The sequence below is a fragment of the Musa acuminata genome, chromosome BXJ3-7 (genome assembly GCF_036884655.1).
Source record: "Musa acuminata AAA Group cultivar baxijiao chromosome BXJ3-7, Cavendish_Baxijiao_AAA, whole genome shotgun sequence".
Classification (NCBI taxonomy): Eukaryota; Viridiplantae; Streptophyta; class Magnoliopsida; order Zingiberales; family Musaceae; genus Musa; species Musa acuminata.
Window position 1 is genome coordinate 8,776,870 of NC_088355.1, and position 27,971 is coordinate 8,804,840.

The 27,971-nt window shown below is 45.5% G+C and overlaps 3 protein-coding genes across 9 annotated transcripts; 1 reads left to right on the plus strand and 2 right to left on the minus strand.

The window, feature by feature from the left end:
- The first annotated feature begins 747 nt into the window (after positions 1-747).
- Positions 748-2,743, plus strand: LOC135643100 (protein ASPARTIC PROTEASE IN GUARD CELL 1-like). The gene is made up of 2 exons (XM_065159687.1): positions 748-2,469; positions 2,632-2,743. Exon 1 carries the CDS (start codon positions 877-879, stop codon positions 2,440-2,442), a length of 1,566 nt encoding a protein of 521 aa, XP_065015759.1. The 5' UTR covers positions 748-876; the 3' UTR covers positions 2,443-2,469; positions 2,632-2,743.
- A 1,995-nt stretch (positions 2,744-4,738) lies between these two features.
- On the minus strand, positions 4,739-9,968 carry LOC135643102 (uncharacterized). Its single transcript, XM_065159694.1, has 6 exons — positions 8,609-9,968; positions 8,321-8,532; positions 6,243-6,519; positions 6,075-6,160; positions 5,920-6,011; positions 4,739-5,647 (listed from the first exon to the last, which is right to left on the minus strand). Exons 1-6 carry the CDS (start codon positions 8,945-8,947, stop codon positions 5,403-5,405), a joined length of 1,251 nt encoding a protein of 416 aa, XP_065015766.1. The 5' UTR covers positions 8,948-9,968; the 3' UTR covers positions 4,739-5,402.
- Positions 9,969-10,105: 137 nt separating this feature from the next.
- Positions 10,106-27,869, minus strand: LOC135643101 (uncharacterized). Of its 7 annotated transcripts, none has more exons than XR_010498145.1 (13): positions 27,483-27,869; positions 26,386-26,533; positions 24,066-24,220; positions 23,252-23,434; positions 21,508-21,583; positions 20,169-20,246; positions 19,623-19,708; positions 14,109-14,182; positions 12,826-12,871; positions 12,372-12,481; positions 11,623-11,797; positions 10,866-11,024; positions 10,106-10,603 (listed from the first exon to the last, which is right to left on the minus strand). XR_010498145.1 is itself a non-coding variant. In XM_065159689.1 (13 exons), the coding sequence occupies exons 1-12, from the start codon at positions 27,738-27,740 to the stop codon at positions 10,947-10,949; spliced, it is 1,467 nt and encodes a 488-aa protein (XP_065015761.1). In that variant the 5' UTR covers positions 27,741-27,868; the 3' UTR covers positions 10,106-10,603; positions 10,899-10,946. The 7 variants fall into 7 exon arrangements, 6 of the variants coding, with proteins under 6 accessions (XP_065015761.1, XP_065015760.1, XP_065015763.1 ...); XM_065159689.1 differs by having other exon boundaries at positions 10,899-11,024; positions 27,483-27,868; XM_065159688.1 differs by lacking the exon at positions 10,866-11,024 and having other exon boundaries at positions 27,483-27,868.
- Between the last annotated feature and the right edge of the window lie 102 nt (positions 27,870-27,971).

The window sequence follows — 27,971 nt, forward strand, 5'->3', positions numbered from 1 at the left end:
AGAGCTTTGTAGGTATGAACTCCTGTATATGTTAGCAATACCTTCCTGGTGAGCTTACCGCTCGTCAGGATGGCGTCAAAGACTCCAAAAATTTGGAAAAAAATGCAACCAATCATTCAAATCTGCGTTTCTTTTGCTCACCCACGGTGTCCAGAGCTTTGTAGTTTTGAATTCCTGTGTGAGTTACGGATACCTCCTTGGTGGGCTTACCGGGCGTCAGGATGGTGCGAAAAGAGGCGGATTTAGGTCTTGGAAGGAGCAGACGAGCCAAAGAGGGTAGAGTCAATCGGGTGGGCCTTCCCATTGGTCTCCGTCCCACTATTAAGATTCCAATAAAGCCCAAACGATCTGAACCAAATAGTTGGGAGTCCAAATTTGCGAGCCCAATCGATCCATACCGCTTTTGATCTATCTCACGTTTATTGAGGGAGATGAGGTTTGAATCCCTCTCTCAATTCAATTAGGGTGACCGTGTCGAGCCCAAATCGAAATCCTTGTCCAATCACGTGACAAGTTCGATTAGAGTGGTGGTATCCCACCCTAATCGAACTTGTCACGAGTTAGGGTGCGGCCTCAAGCGGAGGGGGCCCCGCGGCGAAAGAAAGCGGTGTACTGTATCTCCTAGAAGGGTACAATGATTCCTGATCGCGCGCGGTCCAGCGAGAAGAAGGCGGTGATGATATAAATCAATCTTGATGTGACGTTGACGGTGGATGATGGGGGGTGTTTTCCTTTGTTGTGGTACGATCGTATCATTTTGACGCGGTGGATGATGACGTGAACCAAATGTCCTTTTTGTTTCCCATCTACCCCTTAAATTTCGCTCCCCAACGTTCTCGCCCGCTGAGCCACCTCTGTTCTCGCCGTTGATATCAGATGGCGGAGGACAGCACACACCGCTGCCACTTCCTTCTCCTCTTCCTTCTCTCCCATTTCACGTTCTCCACCTACCCAACCGTGGCGCGTCATCTGCCGCCGGGGAGCACCCGATCCCTCGCCACCGCCACACTGGACGTCTCCGCCACCCGCGCCCAAGCCCTCCAGGCCCTCACCTTCGCTCCCTCTTCCCATCAACCCCCTTCTTACCTCGGCCCCCATAACCACTCCTCCGCTGCAATCTCACTTTCTTTCCACTCCCGCGACTTCCTCCCCTCCTCCGCCGCCCACCGTCACCCAGACTACAAGGCATTGACCCTCGCCCGCCTCCGCCGCGACGCCGCCCGCGTCCGCTCCATCGCTGCCCGAGCCGCCTTGGCTGTCAGCGGAGTCGCCGCGTCCGATCTGAAGCCTGTCGCCGAGGAGAAGGCCGCCCCGATCGCCGCTGCGGACTCGATCGAGGGACCCGTCGTCTCCGGGACCAGCGTGGGGAGCGGCGAGTACTTCTCCCGGGTGGGGGTCGGCAGCCCCGCCCGGCCGTTCTACATGGTGCTTGATACCGGCAGCGACGTCAGCTGGTTACAGTGCCTCCCCTGCGCCGACTGCTACCAGCAGACTGACCCTGTCTTCGACCCCTCCGCTTCCTCCTCCTACGCCCCTCTCTCCTGCGACTCATCTCAGTGCCGCTCCCTCGACGCCTCAGCCTGCCGGAGCTCTTCTTCGACCGAAGCTGCAGTCGCCAGTGGCGGCGAGGGGATCTGCCTGTACCAGGTTTCTTACGGGGATGGGTCGTTCACGGTCGGGGACTTCGCCACGGAGACGCTGACCTTTGGTCGGTCGGATCCCGTCTCCGGCGTCGCCATCGGGTGCGGCCACGACAACGAGGGCCTGTTCGTCGGTGCGGCCGGGCTGCTCGCCCTTGGCGCTGGGCCCCTCTCCTTCCCCTCCCAGATCTCGGCCCGCTCCTTTTCCTACTGCCTGGTGGACCGCGACTCCTCATCCTCCTCCACCCTCGTTATCAGCGCCGGGGCCGCACGATCCGGCGAGGCTCCTGCGGTGACCGCGCCCCTCCTCCGCAACCGCCGGCTGGAGACCTTCCACTACGTCGGCCTGACTGGGATCAGCGTGGGCGGGCAGATGCTGTCCATCCCGCCGTCAGCCTTCGCGATGGACGAGAGCGGGGCGGGGGGCGTGATCGTAGACTCGGGCACCGCGGTAACGCGGTTGCAGGGGCCGACTTACACCGCGCTGCGCGACGCGTTCCGGGCGGGGACGGCGTCGCTGCCGTCGGCTTCGGCGTGGTCGCTGTTCGACACGTGCTACGACCTGTCGTCGCGGACGAGCGTGGAGGTGCCGACGGTGGGGTTCCACTTCCCGAGCAGCAAGGAGCTGCGGCTACCGGCGAAGAACTATCTGGTCCCGGTGGACGACGCGGGCACCTACTGCCTGGCCTTCGCCCCGACCTCGGCGTCACTCTCCATCATCGGCAACGTGCAGCAGCAGGAGATACGTGTCAGCTTCGACCTCGACAACGCCGTGGTGGGCTTCTCCCCTAACAAGTGCTGAGAAGCAAAGGAGCAGCAGCAGTAGCAAGTAAGTAATAGTTAGTAGTAATGATGATGTTAGCAATAGGTCAGTAAGGGAGGGAGCGATGAGGACAAAAAGTCCAGGCTGTCAAGTGGTGTTTCAAATATTTATTTTCCTTTTTATTTTTCTATTCACTGCATTCCTTCAATTTTCCCGCTTTTGCTACAGTGAAGTTATTGAAGTGATGTCGGTGTATCTAGTTTATACCGTGCGATCGCATTAGATAGATTTAGTGCAATGGGGGGGTAGATTAGAGTCTATAAGAGGAATGTACGTGGGACTGCTGTTGGTTGCATGGTAGCTGCATGAGTCAGGCGGGGAGGGTCGCTGGGCCAGTAAATGTTGCTGGAAGTTGGTGGGATTCATGTGCTCCGATGGATACATGAGGTTAGTAGCCCCCTCTGCTGCCCTGTTCGACGCCTTATTTTTTATCTGCAGGTAGGGCAAAATGGAGCTTGTCAGTTCATTATGTGAATGATAGTAAGTGAAATCGTAGTTTGGGTTCCAACTTGCTCGATTGCAGTCGTCGTGTGTGTATATTATGTTTCTTATGTTGAAACTAAGATGAGGCGAGGCTGGTGGTTGGTGAGTTGGGGGTGAGGGGGTGGGGAGGGATTTCTCCCTTGAAGACCGGACGACCTCTTTTTTTTTTTTGGTTGTGTGCGAGCACATGGGTGTGGGTCTTCGGTCTTCCCCTCCATATGGGGGGACTAGAGAGTGGATTCGACCGAGGAGGAATGAGGGCATAGTTTGGCGCCCGCTGGGGCAAACCTCAATGGATTAGGCATGTGACGTGAATGGGGCCACCACCACTATCCATCCACATGGATGGCATATTGCATTGCATCGCTGGTGTCGTCCGTCGCAGCTTCCTCGGGGCCCCAGTTCTCCGATCTCGTGTCGTTTTCCTCGAATAAGAAGGTAACGGAGTTAGGTCCTCCGGAACATTGAAACTCACCTACACTTTGGTGAGTTGAAAGTAGTTAATAGTGGCGAGTACTGCAAAAAGGGTACATTCTAGGACGGAAACGCTGGTAAGGCGGGCAGCGTAAGTGAGCATACCTTCTGTTAGTGTAAATAACTTTATGTCGTGGTCTCGGGATCGACGCGGCTTGGTCAGGGGCCCGAATGACTGGGATCTCGCGCAGCGTCCCTCGAGATCTCTCAGTGGCCGATCATGGCGGTCGGTCAGGACGAGATCGTCGTTTCCTCCGGGCAAGAACTCCTCGCCTACGCATCCAATGGGGACCTTTGGCTTCGCACCTGCACAAAGGTCGGGTCGGAAGCTCGGCCCGACCCCTCCGACGATCAAGTCAGTGGATGCGGAGGGGATTTTGGTATCAAGAAGTTCCCCCCGTTCATTTAGAACTTTGGGATATTTATAGGTAAGTTTAGTGCTACCTGTTGTGCCTGCCTGCAGGGGCAGGACCGTACCTCTGATGGCGTCTGACATTGCCGTTGGTGTTGCGTGGATAACCGAACTGTCGCAGGGTATGGGCGAGCCTCGATCGTCGTCCCCCTCTGCCTCGGCCAAGCGCGCAGGGTCAGGCAACGAGGAAGTCGTTGTCTGAGAGCGGGTGACGTCGGCGCACATCGAGTCAGCATTATTACCCTCCTCCTCGGGCAGAGTGTCGCCCAGGCGTGACTGACGTCGTGGCACGTCATGTCGTCATTATTACCCTCATCACCTTGGCTACCTCATAGTGGAAATGCCTTGCCCCGTCGAGATTACGTCTTCGCGTCATTTGCGTCATTCACGGCGGGCGATGAAATCATTGTCGCCGTCCGTCTATTTTCCGCACGGCACCATCGACCTGGTGATCGATCGTGTATATCTTAAGATGCATCCAAGCAGAACGTTGGCCATTCGCTGCTGCGCTCACTTGAAGACAATGATGTGCTGAACTGCTGCAGCATTAAGCACGAAGGGACGAGCACCGATATCCATAACGACTCACCAACATGCTCGAGAATCAAGAGTACCAGCTTACCAAGGCTCCGCGACAACTGACGTGGAATCCGCTTGATGGATTGATTTAAGCAAGGGAGAACAGCGACACAGGTCATCACCAACACCAACGTGCGGCATCGAGCAACGAACAGCTGAACGATGCCCACCTCTCATGCCTCCGGGCGAGCCTAGCTTCCACCACATGGATTGATTGCACTTTGTCGGTCAGAATAAGTAAGCCACACGGGAGCCGAGCTCGTGGCATCCAAAACAAATGTTCCCTAGAAAGACAATGCCGTTAATGATCAACGGACAAGAAAAAAATCACGAACATACCTAAGCCCAGTTCCTATTGATTAAAAAAGTTCCAGTCATACAGAACAAGAAAAAGAAGAAAAAAATACAATCAAGTTAGCCTGAATTAGGTGGAATCAAGGGGCTTCATCGGGCATGCCAAAGAATATTATTAGGCATGACCTTCTGATTTATGAGGACATAATACAAAAAAATCTATGTCCACTCCAATATCCGTGAACCGAAAAGCACACAGAACATTTACCCCTTTGTCGTCGTCTACCAGATCTAGTTCCCAGGGCGATCCAACCTGCACGGCTCATCTTTCACCAGCTTTAAGTGTTCAGTTCCCCTTCAATTCATCGAGCTCATCATCATCTTATTTTACTCTTTCCTTCCTGTTTTTTTTTTTTTTTTCCTCTTTTCCCTTCCTCCAGCCCTCCAGCAGAGGTATCTTTTCTGCCATTTACTTTTTTTCCCATTTGTCTTTTTTTAATTTTATTTCGACAAATCTTTGTCCTTGCTCTCCTTATCTTGCCCTACTTTCCTAAATCATGCTCTCAAGAACATTCATGCAAGGGCCCACTAAAATAGTGAAGGGCCTGCAAGATGTGTACCCATCCATCTTTCAGTCATCAGTTTCATCCTATTGGGAACATTAGACAATGAAAACCTAGACACTAACTGCTAGGTTTCATCTTCGGTATGCACCATGCGAAGCAAAAAACTTGTAATCCGGGTGTTCAACATGGTGGAGGCGCAACCAGTTGTCTGCATCTTGCTGCAGGGAGTTTGCCAGTTGCAACTCAGACCCACCATTAGGAGTCCATACAGTGCTTTTGAACTTGTAGGACGCCAACCCAAAAAGGGGAAGAGATATCATATGTACACCATCTACCTCCTGCGAGTGCTTAATGCTTGGACAAGCACTACCATCATCTGCACGAAAAGCACAGCACGTAAGTACAAAATCATACAAGACAGCATCTGATGTTTCATGTTCTTTATTTTTTAACTTAAAAAGGATCTAACATTCTGCTTCAAGGTTTTGTTCCTTTTAATCACTGAAGCAATAGGCATAATCAATAATCAAAGGGGCAATCTTGTTGTTTCTACTTTCCATCTAAGAAAAAGGAACATTAAATCAAAATATCATAACGTTATACATGGAAGCATTAAATAAAAAAAAACAAGGAGAAGATAAAGATTACCTTTTGCCGGTGTAGAAAGAGAATAAAAGGTCAGAAAGCAAGCATCCAGATCCTTCAAGGTTGGGCCAGTTGGTATCCGGTATATAGGGTACCTGCACATAGAAATATTTGAGTATCATCTATGATGCAAGTAAGACTTTATCAATAAATCTTACCATGCAACAGAAAGCCAACTGGATGGCAACAGGTCACAACTTCTAAGTGTCTTTAGTGCAGGAAAGTGCCTAGCAAGATCGGAAATCTGCGAGACACAAAAGGTCATCATCATAAGCAGGTTTAAACCCCTAGGGACATATATGCCTGTAATAAGTTGAAAAACGTGCCTTGTCAGCTAAAGGTTCACGAATGAATGGAGGATCCTGTTCAAGGAACTCAAAGAGCAGATGACATTGAGAATTTCCAAAATTATCATCATCGCTAGAGGATCCATCTTGCCTGTGTGCTTGCTTCTCACTCACATACAACTTATTCATCCTCAGACTGGTGCCACCAGTTGATATCCACTCACTTGAATAGTTCAGGCCCTTTTCAGACTCATATTCATCACTTCCATCACTACTAGAATCACGACAATCTCCATCACTTTCCTGACTCATCTGCCTGTTGTGCATAATTAATAAGAACAGGCTAACTTGTGGCAGCCTTAAATAATTACAAATATTGAATCATACACTATCGAGTAGTAATTATACAAGAAACAAGCAGAGTAACCATCATCCATATCCACAAATAATGAACTTCACAATATGAAATTTGCAATATGGTTTTCTGCTTTTTGATGGATAGAACAGAGTCATAAAAAGGCTCTTTCCATTCTGAAAGAAAAAAAACCATGTCCAATGCACATGGAAGCCCAAGAAAATGTTAAAGATGCAATGGCCTTTGACAAAATGTAGCAAAGAGTTAATGATAGATCTAGGTGTCAAGTGGTGATATTTTAATCTAACATGCAAGAAGAAAATAACTTTTATGGGGCATGAAAAGACTTAACCATTTAGGAGCAACTTGTATCTACAGAAGAAGAAACATAGATTATGAAAAGGTCAAAATGTAAAAATTTCAGTTTGATTCCTCAAACCAGTTAATTTGAAAACTAGAGAATGATACTTCAAGATTTCATAAATAATATGATGAACACAGTTATACTACTTTTGCAGCTGTGCCTGATCCAGAGATCCACTAGGCATCATCAGGTGGAATTAGCCAACCCAGACCAATTTTAGTTGATTCCATGCTAGTTTCAATCAATTCCAGCTGCACTGGCCAATTCCATCATGTTACCGATCAGCCAAATCATGCATGACCGGTTCCAGAGAGTCTGAAACAGATTCCAGCCAGTGGCCAATTCCATCATGTTACCGATCAGCCAAATCATGCATGACCGGTTCCAGAGAGTCTGAAACAGATTCCAGCCAGTTTTATGTTTGAACTGTACTCCAGGCAATCTGACCGACTCTCAAACGTTTTAATCTAGTTGATTCATCTCAACCAAGTCTCAATCATTACTAGCTAATTCCAATCGTTCAGGTTTCAATGTGGTCTGATCAATTTCTATCTGTTTTAAATTATCCAACTCCCCACCAATGTGATTTAAATGGTCTGATCCATCCTGAACATGAACTGTTCTACAGAACTTGATATCGGCTAACAATTAGCTTAGCACATGATGCAATATTAGGAAAGGCTGACCGATTCATTCAAGTGACAACCAAATTGTATCATCAGAGCAGGATAATATCATATGAGATCGTGCAAGAACATGCAAACATTGGACAAGTAGCACATTCCAAATTTCTCATAACTTCTACAGCATCTTGATCTCCTTTTTTATAAAAACTTGAATACACACACTAGACAGTTTATCACTATTTAGTCAACAACTTAGATAAGTAGGACATCAGATGGTACAGCAATAAATCCTACACCATCAGTTCGAAACAAAGAAAGATAAAGAGATCAATCCATGGATAAAGAGATATATCCAAATCTATTTCTGTATATACTCTATGTATTCACATACAACTTGCAAATGATTAAAGATGGTGAACTTAACAGAAGTGCTATCTTCCACATGTGCTAGAGTGAATTTAACCAACATAACATATTCAACTAATGTGAATTTCACAAGAGGATCCCCAATTACTTTGATAAGATGACATATGCTGAACAAGCCCCAGTTACTTTGCTCTATGTTACCAAAATCCAATCGGCAAGTCATATCAGGAAGAATCAACATATAACACTAATAATAGAATGCATATATAACAACGTATATATGCAATAAACAATTCAACATGTCAGCTACTTCTAAGAGGATAAACAAAAGCAAGAAGAAATATTTTTCGTGCCAAGATGAAGAAATCAAGATTGGAAGGCTCCAAACTGTCGCAAGAATCAATACCTAGAACTGGCAGATGGGGCGCGCGATTGACCATACAACTGAATCCCAGACAAGAAGGGAACGTAGTACTGAATGACACTATCATTGCCATGAAGAAGAAGAGGAACACCGACACCGTAAGCACTCCATTCCTTGAATGACTCCCAGAGGTCTGACAGAGCAAAATAAGGTTTGAACTTCACATCGCAAGTCCTCCACCCTTTAATCGTCGTCTGAAAACCAAGAAAACCTGAATAGAACTCCCAGAACCAAAAAAAGATCACGAAAAGGAGCCTTAACTTTCCGAACCTTGGACAAGTATTGAGCGGGAAACGATGGGGTGGTGGACTCCAAGAATCGGTCCAAGTTACAGGGCCGAGGGGCCACCGACAGGGGCTTCGAAGGTGGCTCCTCCAATCCAGCCTGGTTGTTCGAGTCACGGGAATCGGCGACCCCCGCCACAGCGCCGCCGTCCTTGGAAACCGGAGGGGCGGCAGGGGACACTCCAGCGGCGGCGGTGGAAGGGTTGCACCGGGACCTTTGCGGGCTCCGCTGGTGTTGACGGCGATGGTTCCTCCGCGGCTTGACGGCAATGTAGGAGCGATCCCCCTGGTGCGCAGGTCCCCATTGCAAACTCGTGCCCAACATGGCTACAGAACCCAGGCCCCGATCAACCCGTCAAGAACGCCTAAATTCCCCCAATCTGGGGTCGGAAACCTCAAGACGTCGTATGCAATCGAACCCTAGAGCCCGACCGGCAGGGCAAGCGAGCGACCTCAAGAAAGAATAGAAGGGGGGCAGAACCAGGAAGAATCTTGAAGGAAGGAAAAGGAATCGGAGAAACGCCGCGATTAGGGTTGCAAACTGACGTCGATCGATAGGAAGGCACCGAAGGAAGGAAGGAAGGAAGAAAGCCAGTGGGACGGGGTATTAATAGGAGAAAGATTGGGGTTAGGGATTAGCGAATAATTTAATTTAACCGCTCAATGAAGCCTGGCATTGCCATTAGCACACGGTTACAGTATCCTTTTCAAGTGATCAGATGGTTGGTAACCTGACACGTGGCGTCAACGACACGTTTCGGCAGGAGAAGGGACGAGCAAGAGGAGGCGCGGATCGCCGCGTTGGGAGACAATGGACGGTGGCGGCCTCGTTGCGTGTGCAGCTCCGACTCCGATTCATGAACGAAGAATGAAGCCCCTTCAAATCGAAAGGCACTCATGACGTGTGCCGAGCTCGTGAATCAAGCTGACGTGTGGGGATTCTTCTCTTGGTCGAGCAGCCTCGACAAACCAGAGCGCAGTATTAATACGTTGTCAGAGGCGCATAAGCTCACAGCAGCCGGAGATGTCGATGGACTTGACCTCCTGAGCGCCCTGCCATCCTCCGCCTCCGGCCTTCTCGACGCCCGGGAGGTCGGCCTTGAGGACGTGGGCCTCCGGGGTCTCCTTCCGGTCAATCCGGGTGTTGGCGAAGGCGGTGATTCGGAAAGGGAGCGGAGCGGAAGGTGTCGATGGCGTTGCTGCGTCGGATGAAGGAGATGCTTGTCGAGAACAGGTTGATTAGGAAGGCAAGAGGATTGGTTGTGGCTGTTTGCAGGGTTAGCTCGCTTCTCATGGGATCCAAATGGGAGCAGTGGCTCGAAATATTTATAGCGTGGGAGGTGACAGCCCCTGTAATCTCTGGGCTTTGCAAGGATGGCTATGGAATGGCCATCAGGCTTTCAGGAAAGAGAACGAGAAATAAACAAAGAAAAGATGTATGATTTGGGAGACGTCCAGAGGTATCGTGCCAAACACCGAAATGTATGATTGCATTTGGAACATCTTTCTTTGCCATTCACAAATTACAAAGAAGTTACACCACTGTTGTGTTAGTAAAACAAAATTTAGAGAAGAATCACATGAGCTTAAAGTCAATGAGTGGCTTCTAATCAACCTCTAAGAAGGCGTTGAATTCAAGAAGGAACAAACCTAATGGAAAAATGCACATCGAAGCTTGTAATAGTTTCCGCTGCAAACAATTTCCCAATCAGGATCATGTGCATCTTAGATCATTTATCTAACTTGTTTCCTCTGTTCCTCACGAGTTCACAAGGAAATCAAACCAAAGCGAGTGGATCAAAACAAAGGGGTTCAGATTTCATCCACTGAATTTCTCCTTTACAGCAAAGGCAATGGCAAAACTTGCAGCTCCGATAACTCCAATCACTGTAACAATGCCTCAGCTCTTCAAATATGTCCACGACCATCGACAGAGAAAATGCGACCCACAGGATGCTTGGAATTTTTGAATGGAAAAATCCTGCATAACCAATGCAAATGGTGAGGTTAATGTTCTAATAAAGAGGAATTTGTTTGTTTCTGTAAATGCTTCATCATAGAACAGCCTAGTGGTCAATGTTTATCATATATAGGAGCATGGGATTAATGTTCACTGAATACTATAATACAAGTTACGATCATTTGCAACCAAATACAGAATGACTTGTGACATTATTTATGAACAAAGAATCCATCACCGGTCAGTTTCTTTATAGGTTTCATATATCATTGAGGAGTCTTACAATATATTCACTTGGACATCATTAAAGACGAACCATAATCGAAGAGAAAGGAGGAGAAAATCCGACAAGCTTCATATTGATTTATTCTTCTGTGTTGCTAACACCCATTTCTTCAAGGAACATCTCGTAACTGTGAATGAAATCTTCCATGGAGAAATCCTGCATGCTTCAACAGTATATAAAACATGCAATGGAAAAACAGTTGGGGATCTACTGCAGCCTACGGTTCTCAATTAAGTATAATAAATGCAGCCAATTGTAACTCATGGTTCAGACAAAATTAATCAATGACTAAGAGTATATGAACCATTCAATGGAAATAACACTTCAAAATATACTAAACCTACAATTATCAATTAAGCCTTAATAACCACAGCCAATTGTAACTCATGGCTTAAACAAAATTAATCAATGACTAAAGAGTATATGAACCATTCAATGGAAATAACACTTTGAAATATACTAAAACCTACAATTATCAGTTAGGCCTTAATAACCACAGCCAATTGTAACTCATGGCTAAAAATACCAACCAATCACAACAAGAACTAGTCACAAGCTTCACCACTTGGTCATCAGTTTTTAGTAATAGAAAGCATTCTGCTTCATGTCGTGGCTCAAATCATGATCAAGACATGAGGCGTGAAGGTGACACACATTAAGGAGGCAAGAGAGGTCCAGAGTCAAGATGGTGCACTTCTAGATGTGCATCATGTTCTCTTGGTAGGGAATTTGATAAATATCGCAGTGAAATTACCTTTGGGAGCTTCTCTTGGTAGGCAAGATGATCCACATGAATTCTTACATTCGAAGAAGCTGGAAGCCAAAATTTGATATCCACATCAGCATATGATTTAGAAATTATATCAAATAAAGTTTTTGATCCATTTTCAATGGCATTCAAAATGGACAATTCCCGGTCTCTTCGGTGCCTGCAAAATGAAGGTATAATCATTAAACCTTTTTTATTTTTTATGCAAAAATATTGACTTTGTAAGTTCAAAGCATAATTTGTTTTAGTTTATGTGCTACTTCGACAATGGAGTCGACCTTAGTCTTCTAGACAAAGATGAGTCATACCTGAGTGCTCAGAATAAGATTAAAAGAATATTTTAGCTTTTCAGCTTAAGATAATCATATCAACTGAAACAAATATGATTCAACATAAACCAAGTCCCGACAATCAAAACAATAGTTGTCCTCTCCCATATTTGTTGATGAGAATATTGAAAATCTCAAAAATCTATCTCTTAAATTGACAATTCCTCTAATTTGCAGTAGCACAAATACAAGCACAAGAAAGGAAGCATGACCTTTCTACATGAAAAATTCCCAGAAAGTGATGGAAGTACCATTAGTTCCAGGTACCTTTGCAGGCACTTTATCTAATGGGTGCCCCTTTTAACTATTGAACAGATTTGGTCCATGACATGAAGCATTAAATTAATCAATAGAATGATGTCAAAATTACTTAACAGGACATGCATACAGTAACCAGTGTCATACTTGAGGTATCCACAAAGCATCCGTTTTGGCCAAAGGTTGATCCTCCCATGCATTGGAATTAAAACATGTGGTGAGAGATCCAAGAATCTGTAAGTTGTCTGGAAATAATCCTGCACATCCAAACATTTAAACTCCTAACTGACATGCTCTTGTCAGAAAGCAAACAAAATAATTTTGTTGAGCAAAGGCAATTCTAATATTAAGTGATTAAAAAATATGATAAAACAAAACAAGAAAATAATCTAAATGTCAGAAATTTATCAGGTCATATAAGATGAGGTAAGATATATGATAGTTTGTTAACAATTGCTGTACCATGGAGATAAAAAAAAGTCGAATACAGTTATAAAGGAACTCCAAATATAACATGTAATGGTGAGAGATAATAATAACCATCAAAAGATTTCCCAGCAGAAATTAGTTTTGCCATACACCTTCTACAAAGAATAAATACCTTCAAATTTCCACCAGCTCTTACATCCAGAACAGCACTTCCTTGCCTGAGAAAATATAAAAAATTTGGCAAAAAAGATCACAGAGAAGTTATCATCATAATAAACATAGAAAATATGTTATCATTCAAGACGCCTAGATCCTTGAATTTCATAGTATTATCAGGGCATGAAGAACATTAATTAGTCAGACGATAAGCTTCTCCAGTATAAGACAGTACGAAGCACAACAATGAAGGGGTACTACATGGACTAAAGTTCATTCCGGACACCTAGTTCCTTAAATTTCAAATACTATTATGTGGGTGTGAAGGACATTAATTAGTCAGATAATAAACTATTCCAGTATAAGACAGTCCGAGTACAACTACGCAGGGTATTACATGAACTAAAGTTACAGACAATCTCCATGTGTGTATTGAACAAAATTAGAGTTAATAATTCTGAATACTGGTATTGTACTTCATGCAGGTGAATCATGATTAAGTAATGGCAAGTGAATATTAGATCTTAAAGAGGGTGCATGGAAACCCTATGGCATTGTATGACTGGGAGATTATAATAACTCACATAACTGCAACAAAGGATCTCTTGGTTTGTGTTACAAATTATCTGGCCAAACCTATCAATGAGAGAGGTCAAATTTCAGCATCTAGACATCAATTGCTTACGTCTCTTGCCACAGGTACCATTTCAAGATGTTTTGTATGATAACCTCTCTAAACGGGATTTCTCACTATTGATTTAATGATCCCTAAAGGACAATAAATGAGTTTACATTCTGGAGGTAACAGAATGGTGAAACAGCAAAACTGAATTAGAGTCTCTTAACAGTAATCATTTGTAAGATTATACAGCATAATTCAGATAAATCTCTGGAGATATTTATCACTGATTATATTGCTTACTAAAGCTAATGAAATAAAACTCCAGTGGCAAAATCTTCATAAAAGGACAATATAACAAAACAAAGACTCAAACTACTCCTCAATACTAATTATACACTCATACTTCTGGAAAAAAGTAGCATGAGATTCATGCTCACAAGAATACTGATGAATGTTTATGGAGCTCACTAATAAAGATTTTTATTATGAGAGTGATCAGGAAATCCTTAGCTTAAGTTGTTTAAACATTTAAAAATTGGCTAAGAAAAAAAGAAGAAATATTCATCCTCTCATGTAACCAAACAAGATGTGAGCATGCTTCATTTTCCTAATTTATTTTTTTCTGTGATAGAGCTATGCCACAATACTGATCTCCTTGATAGTATTCAAATTCTTACCCTACACAATGATCTCCAACAATGAGTGAGTTTGTAGAAACATGAAGCAAAGCAAGATGACCATCTGTGTGACCCTGAATTCAGAGAGTGGCTTGGTAAGTACATATAAGCCAAGAAAAGAGTAGGTATTATAAATTAGACTGCAAAAATATTTTAAAGAGCTGATCTGGTGAATTCTCATCAATATCCAACTTAAGGAATTCAGTTCCACAAGAATAATCTACAAAACCATGTCACTAGGTTTCCTTTTTGTCCATTGTAGTTGTTGTGGGAAACAACTTTGAGCCGTGGCCTCGGGGCCGACGCGGCTTGGTTCGGGTCCGGACGACGGGGATCTCTTCGGGGCGTCCCTCGAGCCCGTGGGGTCGGTCCGGTGCGATGGTCCGATCGGGACGGGGTCGCCGTTTCCTCCGGGTAGGAACTCCTCGTCCGCGCGTCTGGTGGGGACCCTCAGCTTCGCACCTGCACAAAGGTCGGGTCGGGAAGCTCGACCTGACCCCTCCGACGATCAAGTTAGATGACAGTAGAGGGGGTTTCAGGAGAAGAAGTGTTTGTATGTCCCTCCGTCCCTCGTTTCTCTCGTTCAGAGTGCGAGGGTATTTATAGGGAGGCTTACTGTTTCTTGATGTGCCCGCTTGCAGGGGGCAGGCTGGTTGCGTCTGACATTGGGGTTGGCGTGGCGTGTAGAACCGAGCCTAAGTAGGTGTTAATGCGCCTCGGCCAGTGTTCCGGTTCAGTTGACCGAGTGCAGTCGCGCCGATCGAGGCATGAGGCGTCAGCTGACGTCATCCGAGTCTCATCGTAATTACTATCCATATCATATTCCCCCCCGGAAAGAAGCTATGCGTCGGACGTTGTAATGGGAGTCCGAGGCATGGCTTTAGCTTTCAGACGGGCTAGCCGCGCAGGCGCGGTCTCGGGGAGCATGGAGCCGAGGAGCACGACGCAGGCGGGCTAGCCGCGCAGGTGTGTCTCGGGTCAAGGGGCCGAGGAGCCGAGGAGCACGACGCAGGCGGGCTGGCCGCGCAGGTGTGTCTCGGGGAGCATGACGCCGAGGAGCACGACGCAGGCGGGCTAGCCGCGCAGGTGTGTCTCGGGTCAAGGGGCCGAGGAGCCGAGGAGCACGACGTAGGCGGGCTGGCCGCGCAGGTGTGTCTCGGGGAGCATGGCGCCGAGGAGCACGACGTAGGCGGGCTAGCCGCGCAGGTGTGTCTCGAGGAGCATGAGGCCGAGGAGCCGAGGAGCACGACGCAGGCGGGCTGGCCGTGCAGGTGTGTCTCGGGGAGCATGGCAACGAGGAGCACGACGCAGGCGGGCTAACCGCGCAGGTGTGTCTCGAGGAGCATGAGGCCGAGGAGCACGACGCAAGCGGGCAGGCCGCGCAGGTGTGGTCTCGGGCATCATGCGACCGAGGAGCACGACGCAGGCGGGCAGACCGCGCAGGCATGGTCTCGGGCGTCATGCGGCCGAGGAGCACGACGCAGGCAAGCTGCGGCCGAGGGAGACGGCTCAGGCGGGCAGGCCGCGCTGAGGTGGACTCGGGCCGACTACGGCCGAGGAGCTCGGCGCAGGCAGGCTGCGGCCGAGGGACACGGCTCAGGCGGGCAGGTCGCGCTGAGGTGGACTCGGGCCGACTACGGCCGAGGAGCTCAGCGCAGGCGGGCTGCTGCCAAGGGACACGGCTCAGGCGGGTAGGCCGCGCTGAGGTGGACTCGGGCCGACTACGGCCGAGGAGCTCGGCGTAGGTGGGCTGCGGCCGAGGGGCACGGCTCAAGCGGGCAGGCCGCGCTGAGGTGGGCCGACTACGGTCGAGGAGCTCGGCGCAGGAAAGCTGCGGCCGAGGGAGACGGCTCAAGCGGGCAGGCCGCGCTGAGGTGGACTCGGGCCGACTACGACCGAGGAGCTCGGCGCAGGCGGGCTGCGGCCGAGGGACACGGCTGAGGCGGGCAGGCCGCGCTGAGGTGGACTCGGGCCGACTACGGCCGAGGAGCTCGACGCAGGCAGGCTGAGGCCGAGGGACACGGCTCAGGAGGGCAGGCCGCGCTGAGGTGGACTCGGGCCGACTACGGCCGAGGAGCTCGGCGCAGGCGGGCTGCGGCCGAGGGTTACGGCTCAGGCGGGCAGGCCGCGCTGAGGTGGGCCGACTACGGTCGAGGAGCTCGGCGCAGGCAGGCTGCGGCCGAGGGACACGGCTCAAGCGGGCAGGCCGTGCTGAGGTGGACTCGGGCCGACTACGGCCGAGGGACTCGGCGCAGGCGGGCTGCGGCCGAGGGACACGGCTCAGGCGGGCAGGCCGCGTTGAGGTGGACTCGGGCCGACTACGGCCAAGGAGCTCGGCGCGGGCGGGCTGTGGCCGAGGGACACGGCTCAAGCGGGCAGGCCGCGCTGAGGTGGACTCGGGCCGACTACGGCCGAGGAGCTCGGCGCAGGCGGGTTGCGGCCGAGGGACACGGCTCAGGCGGGCAGGTCGCGCTGAGGTGGACTTGGGCCGACTACGGCCGAGGGACACGACTTAGGCGGGCAGGCCGCGCTGAGGTGGACTCGGGCCGATTACGGCCGAGGGGCACGTGGACTCAGGCCGACTACGGCCGAGGGACTCGGCGCAGGCGGGCTGGCCGCGCAGGCATGATCTCGGGAAGCATGGAGCCGAGGAGCACGACGCAGGCGGGCTGGCCGCGCAGGTGTGTCTCGGGAACATGGAGCCAAGGAGCACGACGCAGGCGGGCTGGCCGCACAGGTGTGTCTCGGGGAGCATGGGGCCGAGGAGCACGACGCAGGCGGGCAGGCCGCGCAGGTGTGGTCTCGGGCATCATGCGGCCGAGGATCACGACGCAGGCAGGCAGACCGCCAGGCGTGGTCTCGAGGGTCATGCGGCCGAGTAGCACGACGCAGGCGGGCAGACCGCGCAAGCGTGGTTTCGGGCACCATGCGGCCGAGTATCACGACATAGGCGGGCAGTGGCCGAGGGATATAGTTCAGGTGGGCAAGCCGTGTTGTGGTAGACTCAAGTGGTCTACGGCCGAGCCGTGTAGAGTCAGAGGGGTTTAAGCTAGGGCCAACCGCGAGCCGAGAGGGGGTCAGGTAGATACTGAACCTTCGCTCGGAAGAGACTGAGGCAGGGATTAGATTTCTTTTCCTGGGGACTACATCGGGTAGCCACCGCGGGTGCTTGGCCTCTCTTAAGGAGCCCGTGGTCGGAGGTCATCCCTTCTCCTCACGGTCGCCCAGGCCTTGACTGCGATGCACCGGTTAGCCCGTTGGAGCATCTCTGGCACCGTAGTGGGAGGTCGCTCTGCGAGGGACCAGAGGAATCTGGAAGGTCGCAGGCCTATCACAAACACCTGCACTAACAGAGAGGGGTGAGTGTCCGGCAAGCCCCGGATTTACGTGGCAAAGCGATCCACAAAGTGTGAGAGGGGCTCATCCTCCCTTTGTTTGAGTCCGAGGAGCAGTGCCGCGGAGGGCTTTGGCCGTGCATAGGCTACGAAGTGGAGCTCGAAGTCATTGGCAAGCTGGGCGAAGGAAGCGATCGTTCCAGTCTTCAAGCCGCCATACCACGCGTGGGCCGGCCCTCTCAGAGTGGTAGGAAACGCTCTGCACATCAGGGCATCAGAGGTTCCGTATAGCGTCATTTGGGCGCGAAAAGCAGCTACATGGTCCGCTGGGTCAGTGGAGCCATGGTAAGCATCTAGAGAGGGAAGCTGGAAGTCCGGGGGGACTGTCAGGTCCCGTATCTCGGGTGAGAAGGGAGACCCTTGGTGTGCGTTCTCCCCGGGCTCTCCCTTGGACCTGCGAACCTCTTCCTGCACCTCGTCGAGTTGCTGGCTGACGAAGCGCAACTAGGCCCGCAGGGAGTCCGAAGAGAGTACCTCAGGTTCACGGCGGCCGCTCGGGTTCGCCATCACTGGATCCCCGAGTGGGGCCGGTCGGACCCGAGGCGAAGTGGGGGGCTCCGGTAGCGTCATATGGGCCCGAACGGGCGCCTTACGTTACCGCAGTGGTTCGATCGCTAGCGGGTGCGCCGGATGAGAAACGAGCGGGATAATGGTTTGCACCATTTCCATCAGAGCTCGGACTTGACGGGCGAGGTCCTGAAAGGCCTCGGGTGATACGGGCGTTGAGTCGGCTGGGGCGCCGTCGGGCGGCGATAAGCCCGGGTCGTTGAATGTTCGCCAGTGTCGTTCGGAGGTCGTGGCGGGGTGTTCGTCACGATGGTCTCCGTGCGGGGGATGTTCCCCTGAGGCTTCGGTCGGGTGTGACCTCTCGGCCGTGGGCTCGTCTGAGCCGCTCGGGTGATCACCCGACATTCCGAGCCCTTCCTCTAGCGCCAAAATATTGTGGGAAATAACTTTGAGCCATGGCCTCGAGGCCGACGTGGCTTGGTTCGGGTCCGGACGACGGGGATCTCTCCAGGGCGTCCCTCGAGCCCGCGGGGTCGGTCCGGTGCGATGGTCCGATCGGGACGGGGTCGTCGTTTCCTCTGGGTAGGAACTCCTCGTCCGCGCGTCCGGCGGGGACCCTCAGCTTCGCACCTACACAAAGGTCGGGTCGGGAAGCTCGACCCGATCCCTCCGACGATCAAGTTAGATGATAGTTGAGGGGGTTTCAGAAGAAGAAGTGTTTGTATGTCCCTCCGTCCCCCCTTTCTCTCGTTCAGAGTGCGAGGGTATTTATAGGGAGGCTTACTGTTTCCTTATGTGCCCGCTTGCAGGGGGCAGGCTGGTTGCGTTTGACATTGGGGTTGGCGTGGCGTGTAGAACCGAGCCTAATTAGGTGTTAATACGCCTCGGCCAGTGTTCCGGTTCAGTTGACCGAGTGCAGTCGCGCCGATCGAGGCGTGAGGCGTCGGCTGACGTCAGCCGAGTCTCATCGTAATTACTATTCATATCAGTAGTCTTGTAAAAGAAGACACCATAATACATTTACGTACGCCAAGTTGAAAGCATATTAGACCAATAATTATATGGTTGATATCAAATCTAGGCATGTAAAAGAAGTCAAGGGCTTGACATATAGCGAAGTATATTGGAAAAATTAGTGATGTTTGAAATATAGACAATTTTAAAAAAGCAGTCCCCCTCAGGACTCCAGAGCTGACTCAAATATCAGCAAAACCATGAAATTTTGATAAATTCGGTCAAAACTCAAATGCCTTCAACTGGAATACGGCAGCCCACTCATTAGTGTAGGCTTGTACCTTTACATACGACCAATATAGAAAATTTTGGGTGACAACATTCCTTAGAGGTACATACACAACCATTTCCCAAGAACGAAGCATCATTAGGAGCTCTATTATATATTAACCTTCTCAACTAAATTCTAGTGATATTTCACATTTTCACTAATAAATCTTTCTTCACAATAGCTTCTCTTTATTTATGTCTACACATATATAATGATACATATTTCGTATGATCATGCATGCAAACATGTGGACATACATACGTAACATAAACATACACATGTATTTTCAGCACAGAAATAGCTTTGAATTGTTGAACACATTCATACCGGTGCAAAGATAACTTCAAATCGATGATCACCAATTTGTATTTTCTCTCCACCAGATATCAAGGTGCGACAAAGAGACCATTCACCTGCCACATTATGCAAAGCACAGTGAATATATATATATATATATATATATATATATATATATATATATATATATATATATAAGAACACTTGTTATTATCCAAAAATTTGGGTTCAAACTTAAAGGTGCAAATATGTCAATATAATGCATTCCTGTGCCAACTCTTGTCCCCACATCGGGTCGGATTGTGACAAGGTTAAAGCTTGACAATCTAAGAAATTTTTATAATTTTTATTTTCAGTATGCTACAGACTTTTCCTAATCAATCCAAAAAAGAACATGCAAATAAAAACGTGGCCCTTTTTCTCGAAACTCGATGTTTTTTTATTTCATTTGTCCCAGTAGCATGACCCCATTTCGATCAGGACTAGCTATATATAATGAAGATAAACTGCAAAATAGGGTGTGCTTAATGTCAATTCATATACTTCAACAGAGCCAAAATTGAAACAAAGTTATACCTCTTCCTATGTGACGACTAGTGTTTTCATGTGCTAACAGAACCGCATCAGGATTGCATTTCTGGATAACCGAGAGACCTGAAAGTAAATGATCTAGCAATATAATCTACATCATGAAAGAAAAAAGAAAAAGAGATATTAGATCTGCATTCAATAACGTATTTGGCAAGGTCTGCCATACCAAATCGTACCGCCCGATATAGACGGTACATACTGGTCCGACAGGCCAGCGGTACGCGGACCGTCTGATCCCGGTCCGCTGTAGCAGTGCACTGTAGTACTGTAGTAATGTAGCAGTGTAGTACACTGTAGCAGTACACTGCACTGTAGCACTACAACAGTATAGTTACTGTTGCAGTGTACTGTTATAATAGCAGTACAGTGCACCGGTATATTGTAGCAATGCACTGTAGCAGTACTACAATGCTCGGTGCACCTGAGTGTACCGCTCGGTACACTGTACCATATCGATACCGAACCCAGGTTGAAATATCGATACGGTACGGTATTACGAACCTTAGTATTTGCTGCTAATACTTGTTTGCCTAGATCTCGAGTCAATTATGCATCCAAAAATGAGACGGTCATTTTTGGTGTATGAACAACTAATATAATATAACAAACTTGTCTTTACAAGTAAGGGTATGTACAAACCCCAACAAGTACTTTAAGAGAGTCAAAGATCCATGAAATTATATAAAGTTTCATCTTTTGTATAGGTTGAGCCTTTAGACATGATTTAACAAGCTAGGCTTTCTCTTGTTTTGGGGTAAAACAAGGATAAACCAGGCTTTAGCTAGTCAATTTAGAGTTGCACATGATCAGTTCTGGTCAAAAATTAAAACAAAGACGATTTAACGAGAATGTCTTCTTGGATAATCAAGAGCACTTAATCTATTCATAGAGAGGGAGAGAGAATGGTGGTGTCTGACAAATAATGTCCTTATTAAGAAATGATCACTGCTAAAAGAGCCAAATATAATATAAGAATGAAATAAAAATCTAACCCCCTAACAGTATGTTAAGTAGGAGAAAGGATTGGCATAACATGGCATGAAGACACACTGATACCTATCTGACACAGTATAGTTCCACATCATGCTGGTTAACACACCACTATCTCCATCAGTACAAGTCAAAAATTAGCTTAACCATATATTGGCCACTCCAACATGGACTAGCATAGCTGATGCTTTGCTGGAATAGAACATTTTAAATCATATCAACACATCCCGATCAACATGACAATATTTAAGTAGGGTTGCAAACTGGTAATATCTTAGAAGAAACAGTAGCTATATATAATGAAATTTCAATCATATCTGAATGGAAGGCATACCATCCACATGATCATAGTGATGATGAGTGACAAACACCACTAACTTTCTTGGCAATTTAGCTACAAGATCTGCCAACTAATAAGAAACACAGAGAACAAATAAGACTGAGAAAAGGAACAGCTAGATATAAAAAAATGTCAATGCACTTTGAAAATAGTAAGAGGGAATGCTATGATACAATCAATCCATTTCATTTGTAGATTAACAAATAAAACAAAATATAGAAAAAGAGAATCTATAGGGGCAATCATATGTTAATAGAAATTCTTTTGCACAACAAACTGAGAAAACTCTAGTTTGAGCAATTAATGATGCAATTTCTGTTACTTGCAAGTGAGATTCTTGAAGGATCCCTTGCAATGGTTTCGATGCTAACATTTACTCCCATTTTGAGGACCATATGCATCCATGTGCAACGGAGGGTGCGATGTGTCTATAAGACATTTAATTACCTTTCAAATTTTAATATAATTCTAAAAAGAATCAAAAAAATGGTATATCAAATACATATATAAAAATTCCTTGATTGAGTCTTCAAAGTGTTAAACATTGCCACCATCACTTGATCACTGTCACTCGATCATTGTCTCAATATAAGCTTCACAGAGTGCATATGTCATTCTTGACTGATGATTGTTGAAGTTCATTCATCATGCTTAGTCATCACCTGAGTTACACATCCTTAATAAAACCATCAGTACTTGCCATCAATAGCATAATTGCAGTCACCAAAAATAACATTCTCCCACCCATTGATGACAATGCTATTAATGACTTTTCAGAATTATCTTCACCTATTTTAGCAAAACCCCTTGACTAGTGTGTCCTCTTATAATATCACCAAAAATAACATTCTCCCACCCTTTGATGACAATGCTATTACTCTATTAGTGACTTTTCAGAATTATCTTCACCAATTTTAGCAAAACCCCTTCACTAGTATGTCCTCTTATAATATCAACTGAAATTAGAGATACATGACATACCATGAGTATCGACCTGTATAAGCTCATTAGATACAATCCAAAATTACACATATAATGAAAAAAAATGGTGTCAATACAAAAATCAACCATCGATCACATTATAATCATATAAGCTAAAAAGATAATCCCAATTACATGTCCAATACGTCCTAGTCATTGGTGTAACTTAATCCTACTCAATGCTGAAGCAACATGTGCCCAAAACACCTTTAGACACTTCAACTTTGCCACTATGGATATAAATATGACAGGACAAAAGTGTGGAACTCCTATCACATTGAGATTGAAGATAACATAGTAATGTCCTCCCTCCATGGCCTCGATAGACCACCATCACAGTACAAATAAAAAACGTACCATTCCATAACCATCACATGATTAAATGTACCGAAAGGTATATTAGAGTTCAGATATACTAACCAACACTTAAATCAAAATGGATTCTGGTCAATTTAAACAAAAAAAATTATGGTAAATTTGAATGGATAAGCTCCAATGATGTAGGAGACTAACAAATAACAAGATTGAGTTACATATTTCCACCCTTGCTGAGCACTTTCCAATTATAAAAATTTGTATGTTGTGATAACAAAATTATGACTTTTAACTAAAAATGATTATCAAAGAATTGTTCGACTACAAATCATGTGTTTTGATTGTTTTGAGTGATAAGTCTTTTAATCATCAAACAATGAAGCATTAATAAAAATAACTATAAACAAATTTCATCAGTAAAAAAAAAAAGAGATTTCCTTACATCAGGATGGAAACGTGACGAGCATCCAGGATCAACAAGCAGAGAATTTCCATAAGTAACAAAGCTAGAATCTTTTTGTTCATTAATTGCATCATCTGCCACCACTACAATCAGATTTGTAGTGTGAAATGGCTCTCTAGTTCTACTCTTCATTGGCACAAGTGTGATACCTGGAGGGTACTCCTGATACAAAAGCATGTTCGCAATTAAATATAGCGGCATTTCTTGTGTAAGACACAGTTATTTGACTTAATGAAGAAATTCAACTACCCAGTATAAGGGCTAAAGAGCAGATTAAATAATATACCAAGATGTCATAAGAACTTAGATATTTTCACTGAACAATAAAGAAATATCTTATAAGTCTGATAAAAGGTAAAATATAAATTTATTTTGTTTAATCTAAAAATCAATCAAAAGACAAAGATCAGACAAATTCAGATATGCATACACAGGAATATCAACAAGTATCCTCATAAAATAAAGCAAAAATAGGTAGATTAGCAGACCTGATCCATAATAACTTGGAATTTCAACATATCGCGTATTATAGAATTTCAATCTTGTTCGGAATATGCTTTCATCAGACATCAAGTAATGGCATGATTGTAATAAGAGGTCCTAATTTTTTGGCAAACAGTAGCATAGCATTTAAGTTCCTGCAACAATTTCTCATAGTAAATGTGAAAAATTGAATCATGCACCTAATAAAGATAACTTTAAGAACAAGGAAAAAAAGTTAATGAAGGAAGAACAAGATGATTTGAAGTATTTAAACCATCTGATGGCAAAAAGTCAGGGGGAACCAGAGAACCTGATAATGCAAGGTGCAAGTTGCTGAAACATTGGTAGCTTTTGCTACGCCAGGAACAATTCCCATGAATACAAAAGGCCCTACACGTGTGGCACTTGCCTTTACTTCCTGAAGCAACATCAAGGCACTCTCTTTTGACAACCACTGGCATGACTCTACGAAAGCATCAATAGACAATGTGGTTAAAGTACTATAACAAGAAACAAGAATTTCGTATGTTTTGCAAATTACCCAAGAAATACATAACAAGCAAGAGGGTCAACTAGGCAGTGTACCAAGTAACTAAGCTAGATCTGAGAGACAAAACTGTCCATCCTTACAACTCTGCTTCACAAATTATATGAGAAAGAAAATATCCTCACTTGTGATAAATTTGGGATTTACTTTGCAGACATAAAAGAAGAAGATACCTTCACTTACTGTAACCTATCGTCACTTTCTAACTCTTCTTCATTCATCGTCCATACTGACAAAGCATGGGATCCATGTCTTCTTACAGATATGTCAATCCTCCCCCGTCCAAAGCTTCTCTATGGCTATACGCTCTAATCCAAACTCTTGAAAATTTTTAAGACCTTTACAATCAAAAATCTTAATTGCGGATAACCAAGTGGGATAAACTTCACCAGAATTAGTAGAACTATCCAATACAACACATATTATGCTTTGGTAACTCTTTAATAAATTTATTAAAAACAAGTACACTTAAAGTTCAACAAAATTAAATGGAAGTATAAGACTGCAAGGTAGAAGATTAATGCCACCAGAGCAACTTTATCCAAGAATAGAATACATAAACTGCATGAGATCCCACTAATGACAGGCATAATTTTAACCATCCTACTTTTGTCAAAATAATATTCAATTGATTTGTTATGTTTATTTATGAAAATTATGTGAGAAAATCTAAACAAAAATGCAATATGAAGTATCTGAAAAAAACATGTCACCCTTTGTTCCACAAATGGTTTTGAGCCTTCAACACCAACTTCCCTTAGTTAGAAATTGTTGCTACCTTCATTCCCAGCATACTTCCAAGTGACTTTTCTGGAGGAAAACATCTGATGAAGGACACAAAGGCAAGAGAATTTGACAATTCCCACCACAACTAACAACAATAACAAAGCCGTAAGTTCCAACAATCTCCACCACAACCCCAACCCCAACCGAAAAAAAAAAGAAAAAGGACACACACATGCATCCAACACAAAAGGAACATCCCTAACAGCAATGCAGGCAGCATACTGTGCGCCAGCAAGACATCCTTGATATAGCACTTAATATTCTGGATACTGTTGAAACTTTCATTCCTAATCTAGTTATACGTGCCCAAAGGATTTTTCTGCACTATGATCTATACCAAGGATTAGAACACAAGGATCAAACATAACTCACAAGTATCTAAAAGATAAATGGGTAAGAAAAAGCTTCAAGTAAGTTGTTGATTTGACTAATTTCATATAGAAAAAACTATTCAGAGACACAACCTGGAAAAGTACTTATTCACATGTCTATATCAGCAACATCAATAATCCAGTAAACACTCATTAATTTCTATTATTCAAACAAATTGTTTTGTTGCTTTCCAAATAATAAATTAGTGACTAGTATTAGAAAACAGTATATCTCTACACAGATCAGCAGAAACTATGCTGCTTCCTGGGACAAAATATTTGCCAAGGGATAAGGTAATAGTTTATTTGATAGTTGGAAAATGATCTCCAGCATGAAATTCATGGTGAAGTTGGCAAAGGATGTACATAAAACCCATAAATTAAGTGCAATGAAATAACCTACAAGAAACAAATGACAGGCATAATGGTTAAAAAGATAAAGAATGTCCACAATCCTTCCTCAAATGCCGAGAAAAGTTAGATCTATGATAAATGATCAACATCTCAGCTATGCTATTGTCATCAAATAAGCATGTCTGTCAACATGCACATAATACATAATATGAGCAATAAGGTTATAAGTTCCTAAACTCCCAAAATGGGTTTAGATTTTTATTCTGCAGAACAACGTCAACTCAGTCGGAACAGCCTAAACCACCAGGAACCTCATTATTCCTCTTTGGGTCTTCATTTTTAAAGTCAAACCTAACCTATATCAAGCATTTTCTTAAAGAACATACCATCTTCAGCTATTTTCTTAATGAAGAATTGATGTTAAATCAGATGAATAACCAACATAATGCAATGATAACTACATCATTCAATTCGAACCTATGCAGGGTTCTGAACCGAACATTTCTAAATTTATATAAACTTTCAAGATCATGCTAAATTCTAGGAAATCATGTCTAGTTATATACAAGTACCTTTTAAGATCCCTTCCTTTGATTTTACAATTCCAAGTATAAACAGTACATTGACAGGTGGTCCTGGACCAAATTCAGGTTCTTTGACAAACTTCCATACCGACCATCGTCCTTCGAGTGGGCTTTCCAGATAGGATAGCGATAAAACCTACACACAAGAATTTGTGTGAAAAAGGATGTACGGTACAGGTAAGAGACAAACAAATGTATGTTTTCCATGGATACAACTACTTTTCCATGGAAAATAAATTCATAAAAGCAGATAAAGATAGCATCAAAATGACACAGCAGAGTTGCTACGGGTCAAATCATCCAAGTATATTAAATACCAAAATGTCATTACAGCAAAGAAATTAAAGAGCAGTACATCCATACAAGGAACTGAAAAACTGAAAGACCATAGAGATCGATCATCATCAGAATCTTATTAAACAGCATGAGATAGTATCATAGCATAGGTGATGATGGATGACATAAGTACCCATGTTGGTAAAATCAGTTTAAAAACACGTTACCATCAAATAGCAGAACCATGTTGATGGGTTTCACCTGATTCACTGGCATTAGACAAATGAGTTCCATACATGTGCGAGCATGTGTAGCACTTCTTGGTTACCAAACATTTGTACAAGTGATACCTGTTGATTGATATATTATCCTGATAAGTCCCCACGATCCCTTTGGGGTTTCTTTCTGGCTAAACAACATAAATGTAAAATCTCCGGAGACATATCAGACATAGAGTGTGTATCAGGTGAAACAATCGTTTTCTTTGGCTGATAGTTCACATGTTCGGCATGAGTACTTGAACCTGACCAATGCCATCATCACCTAGAGTTGAAGCACTAGAAAGCCACCATCGATGCCGCCAAAGGCCCTTCTCCCATCCTTCACCAAGTCTTCCTATCAGTTCGGCTTTCGGTACGGCAGACTCATACTAGCAAATTTAGATCACGGCAACTAGGTTTTTCATCACACATAGCATCAATTGACCGTCTTCTTGAATTGAAGTTCCACAAAAACTATTCCACCAAAGATTAATTAAAAGCAAGAGAACAGTAACCCTAGCTCAACCGGACAAGAGAAGCAAAAATTACCTCATCGAGGGCGGAATCGACATCGAACTTTTCCACATCAAGGTCATCCAACAGGGAGTAAGCGCCCTCGACAACCGTCTCCGACCGGCGATCTCCCCCCAGAGGGTTCAGCGGCGCCGATGGCAAGTCCCAGAGATCGGAATCCACGAAACTTCGGTACTCCTCCTCCGGCAGCGGGGGAGGCGGAGCCTGACGGACCACAAGAAAGTCCCCGTCCGAAGGGTTCTTGATCACGGCCACGAGCCTGTATAGGGCCATGGCGGCGAGGACTCCGCGGCCGGCCGAGAGGTCGCTTCGTAATGGCCGGAAGCCACGACGATACGAGACTCGAGAAACAGACGCACTTAACGGACGACGAACACCGGACGCAGTTGTGGCGTAATTAAATTCCTTCTTTTTTTTTTTTGACCTTCGTCCAAATTCTTATCGTTTTTTTTTCTATTTTTCATAATTAAAATGAAAAGTTGTTTTCTGATTATTTATTTATGG